The sequence below is a fragment of the Suncus etruscus genome, chromosome 9 (genome assembly GCF_024139225.1).
Source record: "Suncus etruscus isolate mSunEtr1 chromosome 9, mSunEtr1.pri.cur, whole genome shotgun sequence".
NCBI classification, from domain to species: Eukaryota; Metazoa; Chordata; class Mammalia; order Eulipotyphla; family Soricidae; genus Suncus; species Suncus etruscus.
In genome coordinates, this window is record NC_064856.1 from 48,042,169 (window position 1) to 48,060,583 (window position 18,415).

The 18,415-nt window shown below is 36.6% G+C and overlaps 1 protein-coding gene across 1 annotated transcript in view; it reads right to left on the reverse strand.

The window, feature by feature from the left end:
- Nucleotides 1-18,415, reverse strand: part of UVRAG (UV radiation resistance associated) — a 328,462-nt gene that overhangs the window by 122,378 nt on the left and 187,669 nt on the right. Inside the window, exon 12 of the mRNA XM_049780278.1 lies at nucleotides 9,730-9,895. Within this exon, the coding sequence (XP_049636235.1) occupies nucleotides 9,730-9,895 (166 nt within the window). The remainder of the gene's footprint in view (nucleotides 1-9,729; nucleotides 9,896-18,415) is intronic.

The window sequence follows — 18,415 nt, forward strand, 5'->3', positions numbered from 1 at the left end:
AGAAGCTGAGAATTTTTATGACAGTCTAGAATTAAGGCTGTCAACAGGTTTGTACATATGCCTAAAAAAGGTACTAACAAAAAAGTCAGAATTGCAACAGTTTGAAATCCCAGAGAATCAGAAACATGCATGTTTTCAATATAAGGATTTTGCCAATGAAAACCCCAGGTGCCAGTCACTAGTTCTACAGAATATGCTACTATATAAAGAATAATCAAGGTATCTAACTGTTTCAAGGAGAAATCATTAATTTCAACAAATCATTACTCAAACCAGTGTTAGGTCTACAGGTAGATTGAAAAAATAAAAGCGATCAAGAACCAGCATGCTCACAAAAATCCATCTCTTCCTTCCTGGCAAGATCCACACAAGTTAGTAAGAATGAAGAAGACCTATTAACCATTATACATGCCAAGGCAGCAACAAGAAAAATAAAGGACATGGATCAAAGAGATAGTGCAGTGGATAGGGCACTTGCCTGCATGATGCTGATCTGGGCTTGATTCTTGGAATCTTAGAGCACAGCTCTAAGCAGTGCTAAGTGTGAGCAAAAGAACAAAAAGAGAAAGCAAAAAGAAAAAAAGGGAGGAATATACAAGTACTCATAACCACCTTATGGCCGGCCACACAAAAGTGGTAATTATGAAAACAAACCATCCAGGACTTGGACCACCCCAGTAACTCTGAGCATTGCAAGCTGGACTCCTGGAGGCCTTGAGTACCATAAAATATGAGCAATAGGGCACCCTGGGGCACTGGCTCTAAACCACCAAGCCAAAAGTCAAGTTGGCTAAGTATTGGCATTACTTCCTGAGCATTGCTTGGGTAATTGCTCAACCAACCAACCAACCAACCAACCAAACAAACAAACAAGAACAACAAAACACAGAATTCCTAGGTCTTTGCCAAAAATATTATCTGATTCTGAACATCACATCTTCTTTGTAGTCTAGAACTTCTGTCTCTAAAAGAAATAAGGTGTTTGGATTTTTTAAAATTTGTTTTGTTTTAAAGCTGTTCCTGGAGTGTTAGTCAAGATCTTTCATAAAAATGAAGTATAAAATCAAGGAAATGGAAAAGGTAACATTAGCATTTCTTAAAACTACAATAAATCCAGTACAGAAAATAACTAACCATCTTTTAGGAATTTGTAAAGCCTTGTTATGAACAACCAGAAAGTTTCTAACAAATCTGCCAATTATACCACTTCTTGCTTTGCTTCACAGAATAAAATAAAAGATGTCAGCTATCTTTTCAGTGCTTGAAAACAAACTTTTTTTTTGAGGCTTTGTAACAGTCAAGTATTAGCTTAATGACCATTCACTAATCCATGTTGTCTGACAGTTAAGTAGCACAAATATAACAATGACTGATACCTTTCGTTTCCAAACTCACTTTAAAATCTACTTTTCAGTCCTCAATAAAAAAAAGAAATGACGGGAAAAAACTTGCAGCTGGACTGTAGTTACATTCCTTCGTGTTTTGTGGTCTGAACCTCAAAATGAAATGCAGCAAAGATTTCAGAGTTTCCCTTTACAGTGTGCAGGTGCACAAGTAATGGTTTAAGCAAGGCATCATCCAAACCCATGATTCAAATAAGCCAGACAAAGAAAATGGGTTTTTTTTCCCTCTAGCAAAACTGGTTAAATAGGGCTTTGAAGTTAAGTATCTCACATGCCAATAGTCCAATGAGGCAGATAATCAATGAGGGCAGAAACTAGAGATTCCTAGGCCTATTACATTAAAGTATAATTCATCCAATGAGTCACTCAGTTCCTATTTTCCATACCCCATGCAGACCTGATTCCACCTAAATCCCTGGAAAGGTTTACATAAAAATTGACACGTACAATAGAAAAGAAAATCAAATTTAATCTGCCCTTTCGATGACAAAGAGTAATTGTCTGGATAACTGAGAGGCTGATTTCATAAACAAACACAAACAACACATGCATTTTATTAAATATTTATATAGACATGCATGTTATTCCAAGAAGAATTTGAAATGCTTTACATAAAAATAAAACCTAAAATAAACATAAAACCTAAAATGCTTGTGTTCAGAAGAGACATCGATCAAATGCATCAGATAATTCAACACTAATAAAAACACTAATAAAAATGCTATCATGACATTTCATTGACTATAAGATAAATCTCATTTCCAGCAAATTAAAATAATAAATATATTTGTAAGAATAAATAAAGGGGAAATACATAATTCATAAAAAAGCAATTTCTTTTGTTCATTAGGTTGCCAAAGGAAAAAAACAGCAATCAGATAAATCTTATTAGCCTTCTCAGATTGCTTGGGAAAAACGAATCAACCAATAAACAAAAAACTGATAATGCTCACACTGGGGAACATATAAATTACTCCTTCATATTTTAATTGTGCAAATAATGTGAATAAAGAATATTTAAATCAAATCCGCAAAGTGATATTCTAAACAAATCAATAAAAATCTGCACATTTGGGCCCGAAGAGATAGCACAGCGGCATTTGTCTTGCAAGCAGCCGATCCAGGACCAAAGGTGGTTGGTTCAAATCCCGGTGTCTCATATGGTCCCTCGTGCCTGCCAGGAGCTATTTCTGAGCAGACAGCCAGGAGTAACCCCTGAGCATTGCCGGGTGTAGCCCAAACCCCCCCGCCCCCCAAAAAAATCTGCATGTTTTTCTAATATGGAACAACCTAGGGAAAATTGAAAGGGAGATCACTCTCCACAAAGCCACATGGCGATCTTCGTCATATGCACAACTGACAAGTGGTCATGGTACTCTTGCTTAAAAATCAAGGGCAGAAGGGCAGGAGAGCTGGTCCAGCAGATAGGGTGCTAGTCTCATATGAGGTAAGCCTGGGTTTCAATCACCAGTGTCCCATATGGTCCCCTTAGCCTGAGTGCAGAGCCTGGAGTAAGCCCTGAGTATTGTCAAGTGTGGACCAAAATAACCCAAGAAAAAAATTATCCCAAAATCCTTCATCTGTCATAAATATATCATGAAATTAAAAAATGAAACAATGTCAGTAAAAGTGGTGAAGGAGATAGATCTAGAACTTATTCTTGCAGAAAAACATAGAAAATGTGTGAAGGCAAGTAAAAAAATGCCAGAATTGGGGCCGGAGAGACAGTGTGGAGGTAGGGCATTTGCCTAGCATGCAGAAGGACTGTGGTTCAAATCCCGGCATCCCATATGGTCACCTGCCAGGAGCGATTTCTGAGCGTAGAGCCAGGAGTAAACCCTAAGCACTGCTGGGTGTGACTTAACCCCCTCCCCAAGCCAGAATTAAATATGTCAAAACTCAAGAAAATAATTTAAAATTTAAAACAATTAGTCAGGGTTGACCTTCAAGCCTGTATTCTCCCTTGAGAACAGGATGCATATCCTGCTTATTTGTCTTATGTTTCTTTGCTAATTTCCATTCTGAAGAAGCCAGTCTTATCTCTTAAAAGCATACCTTCTCCTCTCCCCTCACATCTTTCTAAATAAAAACTATACTGCTTTAAAAACTAATAAATAAAACAACTGGTCAAATGTTGGTTGAAAAGGGAAACTCAAAATCTGGGGGAAATTTTACAGCATTGTTACTTATCCCAACTCTACTTCTCTCTAATTCAAGAGAGGTCTTAAGGACAGCAATCTGCATTCCTAGTGTGAAGTTCTGATCCTAGGTTCTTAAAAGAGAAGAGTAAAGCAGACATTAGTCTAAAAAAAACTGTGTCTGTTCTAACTTGTCTGAGAGCTTGCTGAAGAACTCATGCAAGACACTTGCCTTTTTTTTACCTACTCAGAATAAATTCAGATAAAAAGAGGGAACAATGATCAAAATAAGCAAACAAACAACTCACAGCCTCTTGTACAAAGATTAAGGCTGAGACTTGCAACAGATTGCCTAAACCTGGGAAGAAAAGTCTGGGGGATGTTATTTTAGAATTAGCACAGTCAAAAGTGTCCCAATGTATGCATAGAAAAAACCTGACAACCCCTAGACCTGGCTTTGAGGACTGCAGATTGAAATAAAAGGACACTACAAAGGCAAGAGAAACAAAGAACTGGTCTTTAGTAGGAAGTCTGTCACAGATGACGATTTATTTCGGTGGGAGGTCACTAAGATAAAGGTGGAGGGAAGTAGATATTCTGGTGGAGAGGGTGAACCAGAAATGTGTTATGCAGAAAACTCTCATTAATAGTACTGTAAACATGTTGCCAAATTAAAAGTTTTCTAAAGAAATTAAGCATTAAAGAGTTGTTTAAAGGTGCACAAAAAGTAAAAGATCTACACATATAAATTTAAAAACTTTTATAGATATAAAACACATAATTTGTGACAACACTTAAAATGTTAGTGTATTAAAATAAATACTAAGTGTAGATAGGTGAGATGGGATTTGCATTCAATAGTCTGGATATTTCCCTTCTCCCCCCAAAATAACCCCGGAAGATTTGGTAATTAAATTTAATAATTGGATTTAACAATTAAAACATGCATTTTTGAACTGTGATGATTAGAGGAACATTTTACTTTTTAAATGTTGAAAAAATGTTATTTAAAAATTATATTCAAATAATTCCATGAGAGAAGTCTTTTTACTATTTAGGAAGAGATTCTGTGTGGGATTAAAAGTAAGTTGGTGGCCTGACCCTTCAGCCATTTCAGCCCACCTCCACTTCTCCTTAACCACAGATTGCTCTTCTCACCCTTCTGGTGAGGTTAACTTCCAGGGCCTTTTTCAACCCTGAAGCTGATTCCCCTCCCTTCCAGCTGAGTCTTGGTACCTTTAAGACCCGGCTAACTACAAAGATCAATCAGCACAGTAGACACACAGCAAATACAAATGATAAAGATGCTGTTTATAAGTCCATCAAACTCATTCTTGTTCTTGAAGATGAAGAGTAACATGAAAGGTTCTACCAGTACTAACCAGGTCTATAAACTCTCACTTTAGTGACACCATGTTTGGGATATTTACTGAGTTCAAAGAAAAGACAGCACAGGAAAGTATGAGAGCAGATATTAGAATAGCACATTCAGAAGTGAAAGATATAAAGAATATGGTAGGTGATATAAAAAAACAAAATACAATAGGGGCCAGAGCGGTAGCACAGTGGTAGGGTGTTTGCCTTGTACCCAGGTAGAGCTAGGACTGACAGCGTCCCATATGGTACCCCAAGCCAGAAGCAATTTCTGAGTGCAGAGTCAGGAGTAACCCCGGAGCATCACCGGGTGTCCCCCTCCCCCCCCAAAAAAAACAAAAACAAAAACTACAATACAATATAGGGTCTGAGCAGCAGGATAACAGCATTCAAGGAAAGATTAAAAGAAAGCTCCAAGACAAAATATATGAAATCTTTAGAAAACATCAGAAGACAGCAAAAGTTGGAAAGGAAATGAACAGCAGATCAGAGAACTATGGGATGAGTTCAGGAGGAACAATAAGAACCATCAGAGTCCACAGAGAACAGAAAGGGAAATTAGTGAAGAACCACACATTACATACAGCAAGCAAATGAGAACCAAATTGTTTACTCTATTGTTAGACAAAATGCTCTTCCCTCAAAAATTATTACAAAATACATTACATAGTGATGATAGGGATTAATTCATCAAGAAGTAACAATACTTGAAATAACAGAGCTAAAAATTGAAGTACATAAAAGTAGTCCTGAAGCATTTGATATTCCACTTTCAATTATAAAATATGTCAACACAAAATCACTAAGTAGACAGAACATTTTATAATATTAGAAACAAAAACATATAGGGAACACTGAATATCTAACAACCACAGAATATACTCTTCTAAAATGTACATGGGACATTCTCCATGACAGACCATATGTTAGGTCTCAATACCAGTCAATAAATTTTCAGATATTAAAATCATAAAACTAAGTTCTCTGTCACAATGAAATAAAGCTAAAAATCAATAATGGCAGGGCACAAGAAAATTCACAATGCATAAAACTTAAGTAAACTCGTTATTAAGCAACTAGTGAGCCAATGAAGAAATCATAGGCAAATTGATAAATCACTTGGATTTATAAAAACAAAAACAGCATATCAAAATTTCAGTATGATTTGGAAATTATGTGCACAAAGATGGACACTGAATAGTGCCTGAAAGGTAAAAGTGCCTGTCAAGGGCAGTCTGGGGGGTTGGAGGGAAACTAGGAATACCAATGGAGGGAAGTGGATTAGTGCTTGAGCATTATATACCTGAAAGTCAATCATGAACAACTTTGTAATTCATAGTGATTCAATAAATTTAAAAAGTAAAACAGAGAATAACTACACTAAAAACTATCATGACAATGATAGTGAGTGAGAGAAATAGAATGCCTGTCTTGAATATAGGCAGGAGGGCAAGGGGAGGGGGAAAGAGGGAAATGAGGGGCATTGGTGGGAATGTTGCACAAGGGGGGGTATTCTTTTTAATAACTGAAATTCAACTACAAACATGTTTGCAATCATAGTGCTTAAATATATTATTTAATTTAAAAATAAAACAAAAAATAAAGATGGACTAGAGCAATAGCATAATGGGTTGGGCATTTGCTTTGCAACCCGGATAAATCGATTCAATCCCTGGCATATTATATGGTCTGTTCCCCCAACTCCAGCCTGACAGGTGTAACCCCAAAACAAAACAAAAAAGGGAAACTGCCCAAAGGCTATAGTTGAACAATGCCCAAAGGTTGCACAATTCTCATCTGATACCAGACAGTTGCCATTAAGAGTTGCTGGTGAGTCTAGGCAAGGAGGACACACCATGCCATACAAGGTCACATGGGAACACATACTTGGGAACAAACTGATCTAGTGGCTGAGTGGTAGATTTTCTTTTTTTGAGTGGGAGATTTTATAATCAGAAGAATGTAGTTACCTCTGGATCTTGGGAAAATGTAATTGATTGGCTTCTATAATTCCTAGAGCTGGCAAGATTATAAAATTTCTTTACTACTCAGGAAAATGCAAAATTCCACCCAAACTTCTGGATAAGTAAGTTTGTTTGGATAGGGGACATATCCAAAGGACCATATCCAGAGGACCAGAGTGGGAAGAGGCCATGGAGGTCCTTCTGGTTTCATCATGCTCCATCCAGCATTTTCTCAAAGCAGCATTGTAATTAATATTGGCCATATGTTATGCCAATACAGAGAAAGGAATATAATATTTGCATGACAGCCCTTGATACAAATAAGTCTTACAACTCAACAATAAGAAAGACAAACCCAATTTAAAAATTGGCAAAGGTGGGGCCAGAGTGATAACATAGCGGTAGGGTATTTGCCTTGCAGGTGGCCAACCTAGGACAGACCCAAGTTCTATTCCCAGCATCCAATATAGTCCCTTGAGCCTGCCAAGAGCGAATTCTGAGTGTAGAGACAGGAGCAGCCTCTGAGCACTGCCAGGTGTGCCTGCCAAAAATGGCAAAGGGGGGGGGGGCGGAGAGATAGCATGGAGGTAAGGCGTTTGCCTTGCATGCGGAAGGACAATGGTTCGAATCCCAGCATCCCATATGGTCCCCTGAGCCTGCCAGGAGCAATTTCTGAACATAGAGCCAGGAGTAACCCCTGAGCTCTGCTGGGTGTGACCCAAAAAAAAAAAGGGGGGGGGCAAAGGGTCTGCTATGAGGTGAAAATGCTTTCCTTGCACTTGCATACAAGTGACTTAGATTTGATCCTCAACACAAGATATTGTCCCCTGACACCTGTAAGTAATAATACCTGAACATACAGACAGGAGCTAAGACTTGAGCACCACTGAGTATGGCCCAAAACCATAAATAAATAATGCAAAGGACTTGAATAAATAGTTCTCTAAATAAAATATGCAAATGGCCAGAAAGATTAAAAAGTAATAAGTAAATTAATAAGTAAAAACTAAAAATGGATATTAAAACAAAAAACTGTGCAGCATATTTATAATTATTCCCAATAATTAATAATTCCTTAATAATTAGTGAACAGAAAATGAATATATGAAATAGAGCACATATATTTCCCCTATAAAATATTATTCAGCCATATAAATGATAAAAGAAAATGTTATAGCATGCTACAACAAAGAGTATACATTAAAAACATGAAATCTCTAAACAGAAGGTCACAACTGTATGATTACATTTATATCAAATATCTAGAATAGAGCAAACTTGCCAGGTCAGAGTCTGAAAGACATAGGTGGAGCATGTAGGATAGAAGAAGGATATAGAGACCAGAAAGATAGCACAGAAAGTTAAGTTTCATACACCTTGCATGAAGCTAAGCCTAGTCTGTACCCCAGCAGCACTTACAGTCACATGAGCATCAAGAGTGATCCCTGAATAAACCCTGAGCACTGTGTGACAGAAAGAGGGACAACCAGAAAGACAGACAGAATGCTTAATGAGTGAGTACAAGTACATTTTGGAACTAGGCAGAGTGGGTGTACATATGCTTCTGAGTTACACATTATAAAAATTAATCTTATGTAAAATTCACTTCAAATTTTTAAAGAGAAAAGTCAAGTCACATGTATGTATACTTTTGTCAAAAACAGGTTTTTCAGGGGCCAGAGTGATAGCACAATGGTAGGGTGTTTGTCTTGCACACAGCAGACCTGGGACTGACCCAGGTTCTATTCCCAGCATACCATATGGTCCCAGACTGCCAGAAAGTGATTTCTGAGCACAGAGCCAGGAGTAATCTCTGAGCACTGCCTGGTGTGGCCCCCAAACAAACAAACAAACAAAACAAAACCCAAAAAAACCCTAGGCATTTCAAAACCTTTTTTGTTAGTTTGCTTTGGGTTTGGGGGCTACCTCTTGTGATGTCCAAAGGCTATTCTTGGCTCTGCACTCAGGAGTACAGAGTACACTGGATCCTGGTGGTGCTCAGGACACTCACTACATGGAATACTGGAGGTTGAACCTGGATTGGTCATGTGCTAGACAATGGACAAACAACAATACCTGCTGTACTATCACTCTGGTCCCTCAAATTCTCTTAAAATGTTTTGAAAGGTGAGTTACAGTACCTACAGTCATGGTATTTTGGTATTTTCTTCTGCCATCGTACTGTACCAAACTTAGTGGCTCTCAACCCTGACTGCACCTTGGAATCTCTTTAGAACATCTATGGACTAGGGACAGGGATAAGGCTGGTGAGGCTACTCAGGAGCTTCTCCCACCATGGTGCTCAAGGAGTATTTGTGGTAGTCCACAGGGGAACTGATGATGCTGGAAATCAATCTGTTGAACTATCTTCCTGGGTCTTGAAGATTTTTTAAAAAATAGTTTATATAGGGGCTGAAGAGATAGGGTGTTTGCCTTGCATGCAGCTGATGCAGGACAGACTCTGCTTCGAATCCCAGCATCCCATATGGTTCCACATGCCTGCCACAAGCAATTTCTGAGTGCAAAGTCAGGAGTAACCCTTGAGTGCCACTCAGTGTGACTCCCACCCCCCAAAAAATAAAATAAAATAAAATTTGTGTGTGTGTTGGGGGAGGAGTTTTGGGTCAGCCCCAGTGGTGCTCAGAGCTTTGTGCTCAGTGATCACTCCTGATCATGCTAGGTGACCATATATGGTTCAGGGATCAAAATAGGATCTGCCACATGTGAGGCAAGAGCTTAAATTTTACCAGCCTTAGATCAAATTTTACAGTTTTAGTATAATCTATGGACTTAGTTTCATATGGACTTAGCATTTCAAGTTTTTTTCTTTTTTTCAAAAAAGATACTTACTCTCTTTCCTTTTCAGTAAGTTTGTCATTGATATTATCTTTGATTGTTGATCTTGATCCTTTATGAATTATAGGATATCTGAGGGGCACTTGTAGGAAAAAGGAAATCATGGAGACCAAATGTGCAGTATAACCAAGGGCAACAGCAATACTTCCATCATCTTTTGCTGTAAATTCAAAAGTAAAAAAAAATAACTAACTACCTTATAAATATAGATACAATATCATTTAAAAAGGCAGTATCAAATGAGATTGGTAGGTATTAATTGCTGAGCAAAACTATGAGCTTAAAAATAATTTAAATATAGTGACTTGCAATTTCACCAACTAAATTTGAAATTATTTTCTAACTATTGATTTGACGACATTAACATCTGATATTTTTCAAGAGTATATAGTACTCGAAAATGTTTATTACTTCCATCCAACATTTTAAAAGTAAAAATAATACTGTAATCTATTATATTTTATGAAATATAAATCAACATATCACAATAGTATTAATACATTTTATTCATTAATAACTCTAAAAGTAGTTGTACTATACAACATAATTAATCCCAAAGGAAAGTATAATAGTGTAATAAATCTTTATAAGGTATATTTCTTTTTTTTGGGGGGGGCACACCCGGTGACGCTCAGGGGTTACTCCTGGCTATACGCTCAGAAGTCGCTCCTGGCTTAGGGAACGATATGGGATGCTGGGGGATCGAACCACGGTCCATCCAAGGATAGTGCAGGCAAGGCAGGCACCTTACCTCTAGCGCCACTGACCGGCCCCTATAAGGTATATTTCTTAATACTCATAAATATTGTGTTGCATAAAGAAGTGTAAAGTTTAAGATAAAATACTAGGAGAGAGTACTTAAAATAACAAAACCGAAAGGCAAAAACCTCTTAATACACATCTTATTTTGCAACTTAGGTGGTATCAAATGAAAAAAAAAAAAAGGCATGTATCCTAAGAACAAGTATTAGTATCTTTCAAAGCAGTCACAGCAACATATATATTTTTATCTGACCACCCAGATTTCTGCAGCTACCTACCAAGTCAGAAATAATCATTCATGTACTCAGCACTGAGAGCAATAGAAGAAAAGGTGTCCAGCTTGTTGGTACATGGTATTTCTGAAGTATTTTTTTAATGTTTACCCAAAAAGAAGGAACACACTCACTCACTCACTCACTCACTCACTCACTCACTCAATTCAGAATAATCTGGAATACTTCAGCCTAGACCAGGGGTCTCAAACTCAATTTACCTGCGGGCCGCAGGAGGCAAAGTCGGGGTGATCCTTGAGTGCAAAGTCAGTAGTAAGCCTTGAACATTGGGGTGTGTGACCCAAACAACTAAAACAAAACAAAACAAAACAAAAAAAGATTCCTCTAGAGCAGGGCCACAAAATGTATGGAGGGTCACATCGAGTTTGAGACCCCTGGCCTACCAGTGATCCTCAAACTATGGCCCGCGGGCCACATATAGTATTTGAATCTGTTTTGTTTCTTCATTGCAAAATAAGATATATGCAGTGTGCATAAGAATTCGTTCATAAGTTTTGTTTTTACTATAGTCAGACCCTCCAATGGTCTGAGGGACAGTGAACTGGCCCCCTGTTTAAAAAGTTTGAGGACCCCTGCCCCTAGACAAAGAATGAAATGAAATTGAAGTACCCTTGGTTTGAGTATTTCCTGACTTCTACATTTGAGTAAATTTTCTTATTCTTAAATTAAGTTTATTTTTTGTCATCTGATTAAAGGAACATTGATACAACGTTCTATTATAGTGCTTCCTGGAGTGAACGATACTGCCCCCATGGGACATTGGAATGATCTAAGTAGGTGCTTTTTGTTTATAGTTTAATAAGACAGATTTCCAGGGGGAATTGAACAACTTTTTTTCCCTGAAAAGGGGGCATTAGTCCAAATAAGTCTGGGGACTTGATCTCATGTTTAGGAAGTTCTTCATTCTAGACTACAATAGCAGATTCTTGGCTTCTCTTTGCTCAGACTGAAAAAAATAAGTATTCTGTTCTAAGACCCATAGTTGACCACAGTTTGTTATTTATGACAATCATAATTTGTCAACAACGACTACATAGGTCACTTTCATATTCTATTTAATTTAATAAAGGAAACTAAAGTTCAAAGAAGTTAAGGAATCTATATAAAGTAATAAGCTAGTAAACAGTTTGGCCTAATACCTATGCCTCTGTCTTTAGTATTCTACCATATGCTACCTATCATTGTTTCAGACCATCATTATAGAATAAATTATTTTAGATATCAGAGCCTAGAGCAAACTAATCATATGATACACATGTGCCACCTTGGTTTCTTCATATTTTTCTGGTAACAGTGAAGAACATTTAAAGTCAGTGAGTCATCAGTGGTTTGTACAGTGCTTGACAAGGAATGGATTTCTCATTTTTATGTTAAAGTTCACAGCCAAACCAGGTCTTCCCACAAAATTACCTTTACTGACACAGCACTTGACTTCTGTTAAAATTCATATTATCAAAGTACCGTAAACTAAATTACACTGTAAATTCGTTAACTTATAATTTAGTCAGCATATAATAAAAAAAACCTTAAGATATCACTGAGCCAGATGCCATTAATTTAGAGATGAGAAAAATGAGATCCCAATTAATGGGGTTAATAAAAGCCATGATAAATGAGCAACTGGTGGAATAAAGAAAAATTGAAAGTATAACCTGGCTCCTAAATATCTATCTCTAGTGATAGCTGGGATTATTAATTCTATCAATGGTTTTTCATCCTCCTTCCATAAAAAATTGAGCTTCTTAAATTTAAAATATTGCTGTAAGTAAAAAGATCTGGTCTTTAAGAAACTTCTTTTGAAGGGAGTTAAAAGAAAGAGGACATAAAGTAATGACAGATAACATTACACTAAATTTGGACTTTAGCATTAATGTATGTGCTGCATACTAAACCTTTTTCATTACTATTATTTCTAATATAAAGAATTTGAAAATTCTCAGGATGAATTAAATTACCCTTCCAAATGATAAATGTTTTTTAAAAAGCATAATCCAAACACTCCAAGTATCTCTTTTTCTATATATGGAGTAAAATTAAAGAATTATGTTTACATATGTTAAGGCTATAACCATATATCTACTGAATTAAAAAATGGTTCTCGTGGCCAGCATGGTGGCGCTAAAGGCAAGCCTAGGACGGACCACGGTTTGATCCCCTGGCATCCCATATGGTCCCCCAAGCCAGGAATGACTTCTGAGCGCATAGCCAGGAGTAACCCCTGAGCATTACCAGGTGTGGCCCAAAATCCAAAAACCAAAAAAAAGGTTCTCTAACATCATTTCTTTCTTTCTTTTTTTTTTTTTTTTTAATTTTTTGGTTTTTTTGGCCACACGGTGATACTCAGGGGTTACTCTTGGTTATGCACTCAGAAATCACTCCTGGCATGGGGACACCGGGGATCAAACTAGGATCGCCTGGGTCAGCAGCTGCGTGCTGGGCAAACGCCCTACCGCTGCGCCATCACACATTTCTTCTTTTTAAAGATCAAAACAATGTTCTTATATTTAAAGATAAAGATAGCCCTAAAAAAAAAGAAGATATCCCTAAGATAAACTAATATATGCAAATAAAAGTCTGGAAGAATAAAAATGAAAACTAAACAATATTGAAAAACAACTCTTATTCTGGCTATTCCCACTGACCATTGTTTTATCATAGTACTCCTTGCTCCACAGTAAAAACCTACATTGCTTCCCAGCCATAGTGCTCAGTCACAGTCGCACCATTAAATACCATGGTGTAAGATTTCCAATATTGAAGCTTTATATTAAAAAGCATTTTAAAAGGATCACGGGAGAGGTATTACAGGGCCCATGGGTATTCTAATATCCTCAAAAGGAAACCCACCTCCTGGTAGGGAAGTCACTTTCAACACCCCAAGACCACTGAACATCCAGTGGGAAAATGTGAGCTTATGTGGTTAATTAGGCTATTGCTGGCTACTAAACCTCAGATGTCACATTCTGTTGCCAATCAATTTAACTAAAAAAAAAAAAAAAATCCAAAAGGTTTAAGGTTTCCAGCATTCCAAGATCTAAAATACCTTTTACCCGCCAAAGCCAAATTTGTCTCTCTGGAGTGTGATTTACCAGTAAGCATTAATGACATGTCTAACACCTAATACAGAGCAGAATTTATTTGTGTTCCTGATACAACCAGAGGAAACTCACAAGTGATTATTTTGTTGGTGAGAAGAAGGTAGAGGGGTAGCATGAAAAGGCTCAAGGAAGAACTGGATTAAACTGTAAAATTCAGATATGTAGAGGAAATTCCTGGTTAAAATAATATCTGAAAGACCTCAAAAACAACAAAATCTGCATTTTCCTCCTAGTAATAATTTTGATTTGTTCTTAAAATGTGAATATTTACTCAGAACTGTAGCTGTTGTGTCATTTTGATAATAAATCCCACAAACACAATAGCCATAACATCATAAATTAATTCCAATGTTCCTTTGATTTTGGATAAACTACTAAAGTTGAATAAACTACTAATATTCAAAAGCATCCAAGTACAATAAGTGATCTAAAAGCTCTTACCATCCTGCCTTCCCAATCACTGAGGCAGCTGATTTGTTAAGGAATCAAGCACCCACTGATCCAGACAGGACAAAATATATAAGACTCTAATCACTGCCACAGCATCTATGGAATCATTCCATGTTCTCAATGAGACACTGTTTGACATATGGACTCTCCTTTCCAAGAAATCATGCCTGCATAAAGGGATACAGACACAGAAGGAAATCTGGGTCTCATTACCACAAAAGGCTCTCGTGTTATGGATTACTTAAAAACACACGCAAACATTTTTTTTTTTTAATGCAAAATGTCTTGGTCAATAGAACTCAATGAATACCCTTCTTCAGGAACTTTCTCCCATTGTGTCCAGGTTTCATTGGCAACTCTAACAGCAACTTACCCAATTAGAAATCACAATAAACAATGCACCACTATAAATATTATCAACCATTCAGTGTGCAGTCTATACCAGCAAGGTGACATGAAGATCCTATAGTTATCAATTTGAGGTTCCCTCACTAGTTTCCTCAAGAAAGCAGCTGCTATAGAACAGTAAAAAGTTGTCAGATATTTGGAAGAGGTTATTATTCAAACCAAGAAAGACAGCTACATCATGACAAAAATAATGTGGATCTTAAAATCGGGCTGACAAGGGATGACTTTACCTCTGCCTTTGGCTGGCAGGAATCTTTGGAAAAATTAACTAATTTCTCTCAGCTTCAATACATCTAACTTTAAAACGTTCCATGTAGTTCTCCCCCACTCCCGCAGAGATATAATTGTTTATTTTTACATGTCTGAGAATTAAATAAGCCAGATTAATGTTTTTATTTAACCAACCTAAAAACATTCTTCTCCATTCCTATCTCAGCAGGGGAATACTATTTCATTTTGTAAGATGGCTCAACCATCATCTCTGTAAAGGTTTCCCAGATCCCCTCCTAACTGAAGTGATGACTCTATTTCTCTAAGTCCCATGACTGGATATCAGTGGGTATGAATTCAACATAATTTTTAATTGGCTTGATAACAATTTAGATGGACTCAATTAGGCTGAAATTTTACTAAGGCAAGTCAGATGTATTAATATCTGATTGTATTTTAGGGACCTGGCATTGCAGATGACACACAGAAGAGCACTCAGTAAATTGAGATTTTTGTATTTGTTCTGATTTGTTTGTTTTTATTTTCACTTCAGTTTTTTGAGTCACATCCAGTGATACTCAGGGATATGTTACTCCTGGCTATGCACTCAGGAATCACTACTCTTAGTGAACTTCATAGCCATATGGAATGCCAGGGATTGAACTCAGATTGGCTTTAAGCAAGGCAAATGCCCTACCCATTATACTATCTCTATGGCCCTAAGAATTTGAGACTTTAAAGTCTAATACCACCAATAACTAATTTCTTTGCTTATTTTTTCTTTTTTGGGGGGGTCCCTAGAGATGCAATGGGGACCATATAGTGCTGGAGACTGAACCTGGTGCTTCATCATGCAAAGCATACATTCAGCCCTTTGAGCCACCTCCTTAAAATCAGGGGAATGAGTGGCCTTTAAAATAATACTACACTTGTATCTTATTTATCTCTCATTTCATTTATTGCCAATTTCACTTTAAAAAGTGAAACATAAAAAGGCAAAAATAACGTATTCAACCTGTTGAGCACAGAAAGCAGAGAGCTATAAAAGCAATGAGAAAATAGGAAGCAAAGTACATCAAAAGGGGGAAAAAATAGCATCAAGAAACATCCCAAAGAGGATTAAGGTGACAGTCATCCTGATATCCCTGCTTCCTCTATTGCCTCTTTAAGCCACTCTGCATTTAGCAGCCAAGAGTGACCTTTAACAACACAAATCAGCTTTTATCAGTCCCTTCTTGAAGTGTTTCAGGGGTTCCCATTTCCTGATTTTAAAAAAAGTAAAACTCTTCCTTCCCTTAATCTAAACCTTCCTCTGGCTCACTAGTTAATCAAATTTCCCCTGACCACACAGGCCTCTTCTGGCCTTTTCTGTCATTCCTTCCTCTCTCCATTTTCACTCTTGCAAATAATTTTATTACATTTATTGAGAGTTCTCTACAGGAAAAGCTCTAAAGTGTTATCTTAATCTAATCAATCACTGCAATAAATGAAACATAGGAAAACATAGATATAATCTCACTTTCTAGATAGAAAAATTAGGTTCAGAAAAGACATGCTTAGCCCAAAATATAATGCTTACTGTATTTCATTTATCCTCCAACTCTGTGTGTGTGTCACAGCGTGTGTGTGTGTGTGTGTGTGTGTGTGTGTGTGTGTGTGTGTGTGTGTGTGTGTGTGTGAGAGAGAGAGAGAGAGAGAGACTGTATTTGGGCCCATCTTTAGTATTGCTATTCTTCCCCACTGAGGCACAGCAGGTTCCTTTCGACATTCAAGCTGCTGTCAACTCTCCTAAGACGTAATCTCTCACTGCTTTATCAAAAATACCATTCCATTCTCTAATATAGCACATTCCTTTATTAAAGGCTTGTTAAATACTTACTTTCTTATTATGGCTATCTTCCTTAACAGGTTAATAAGCTACATGAAAGGATCAAATATACTTGCATTTAAAATCACTATATTGTCAAAACAAAAGGTCGGCCATGTAAGTGATGATTATTTTTTAATTAATGAGTATTTTGTATCCTGAGAGCCTAGCACAGGGCTGAAAGCACTTAACAGGATTATTGAATAAATTTAAGAATAAATGATGAAAGAGTGGTGACCTGAATGTCAAGGCACTCTAATTTTGCTAACTAATGCCGAAGTGTATTATTGTGACTTATAGGGCTTAAAGGGAATATTGGCACTATACTATCACTCAGGTTGCACACATTTCCCTCGTTTTATAACAATTTAGGTAAGAACAAGTTAACATTTAGCTATCAAGTAGAAAATGATTTCAGAGCTTAGAATGTTAGATGCAAATCACAAGGCTTCTATATCCAGGGCCTGAGTTTCACTTTTCCCATTTGTTTAATTTATGTTTAATATTATGTTTAATATTGTTTAATATATGTTTTCACATATATTCCCCCAATAGCTTTTGTAAGGATTGTGAAACAGGTCAAAAAATGGTAATAAATTAAAATAGTCTTAAATATTAAAGGACCACAAGTAAGTTATTTTTACAGAGAAATGGAAGAATGATCCAACGAAAACTAATAACACTCTCTTAGGAATAAATTCCAAAATATATCAAATACTCGCTTTTGAAATAATCAAAAATGTTGTTTAATAGACTTGAAAGCATTGCTGAGTTAAGGGAATAGAATCCACTTTGCTAATGATAAAAATAAATCACTTTATCAGTCTGTCAAATAAGGCAAATTCTTCCTTTTAACACTCTGATAAGGAGATTAAGAAAAATAAAATATTTTAAAATATAACGGTTACAATGAATCAGTCTATAACATCTTTAATAGTAACATCTTTAATTGAAAAGAACAGAAATAACAGCAAAACAAATTTGGTAGCAAGAATATCACAAAATTTATATTTTAAATACTTCTTTACACCTACTAAATTACGACTTTTTTTTTTTTTTTTTTTGGTGGTTTTTGGGTCACACCCGGCAGTGCTCAGGGGTTACTCCTGGCTCCATGCTCAGAAATTGCTCCTGGCAGGCTCGGGGAACCATATGGGATGTTGGGATTCGAACCGATGACCTTCTGTATGAAAGGCAAATGCCTTACCTCCATGCTATCTCTCTAGCCCCTAAATTACGACTTTCTAAACAAAAATAGAACAGACTGCTGTTTGCTGTTCTGCTACAGACACACGAATTATTCTAATATACCAAACCAAAAAGACAGGGACATTACTAATATTCTTAAGAATCCTTCTGTCGATTTTCTAGAACTCCATTTAAAAACTATTTTCTTTTAAACTTCAAATATGCAAGCTTCAAAAATTTTTGTCATTGACTAGACAAATTAGACAAAATATTGTCTTAAATAACCAAGTCAGGAAATCTGCATCTTATTTCTACTTAAAATTGGAATGAGCCAAACCTTTCAGGATATAATGCTAATAAAGAAACATTTAGAAATACCTTAGAATCATAATCATATACACTGA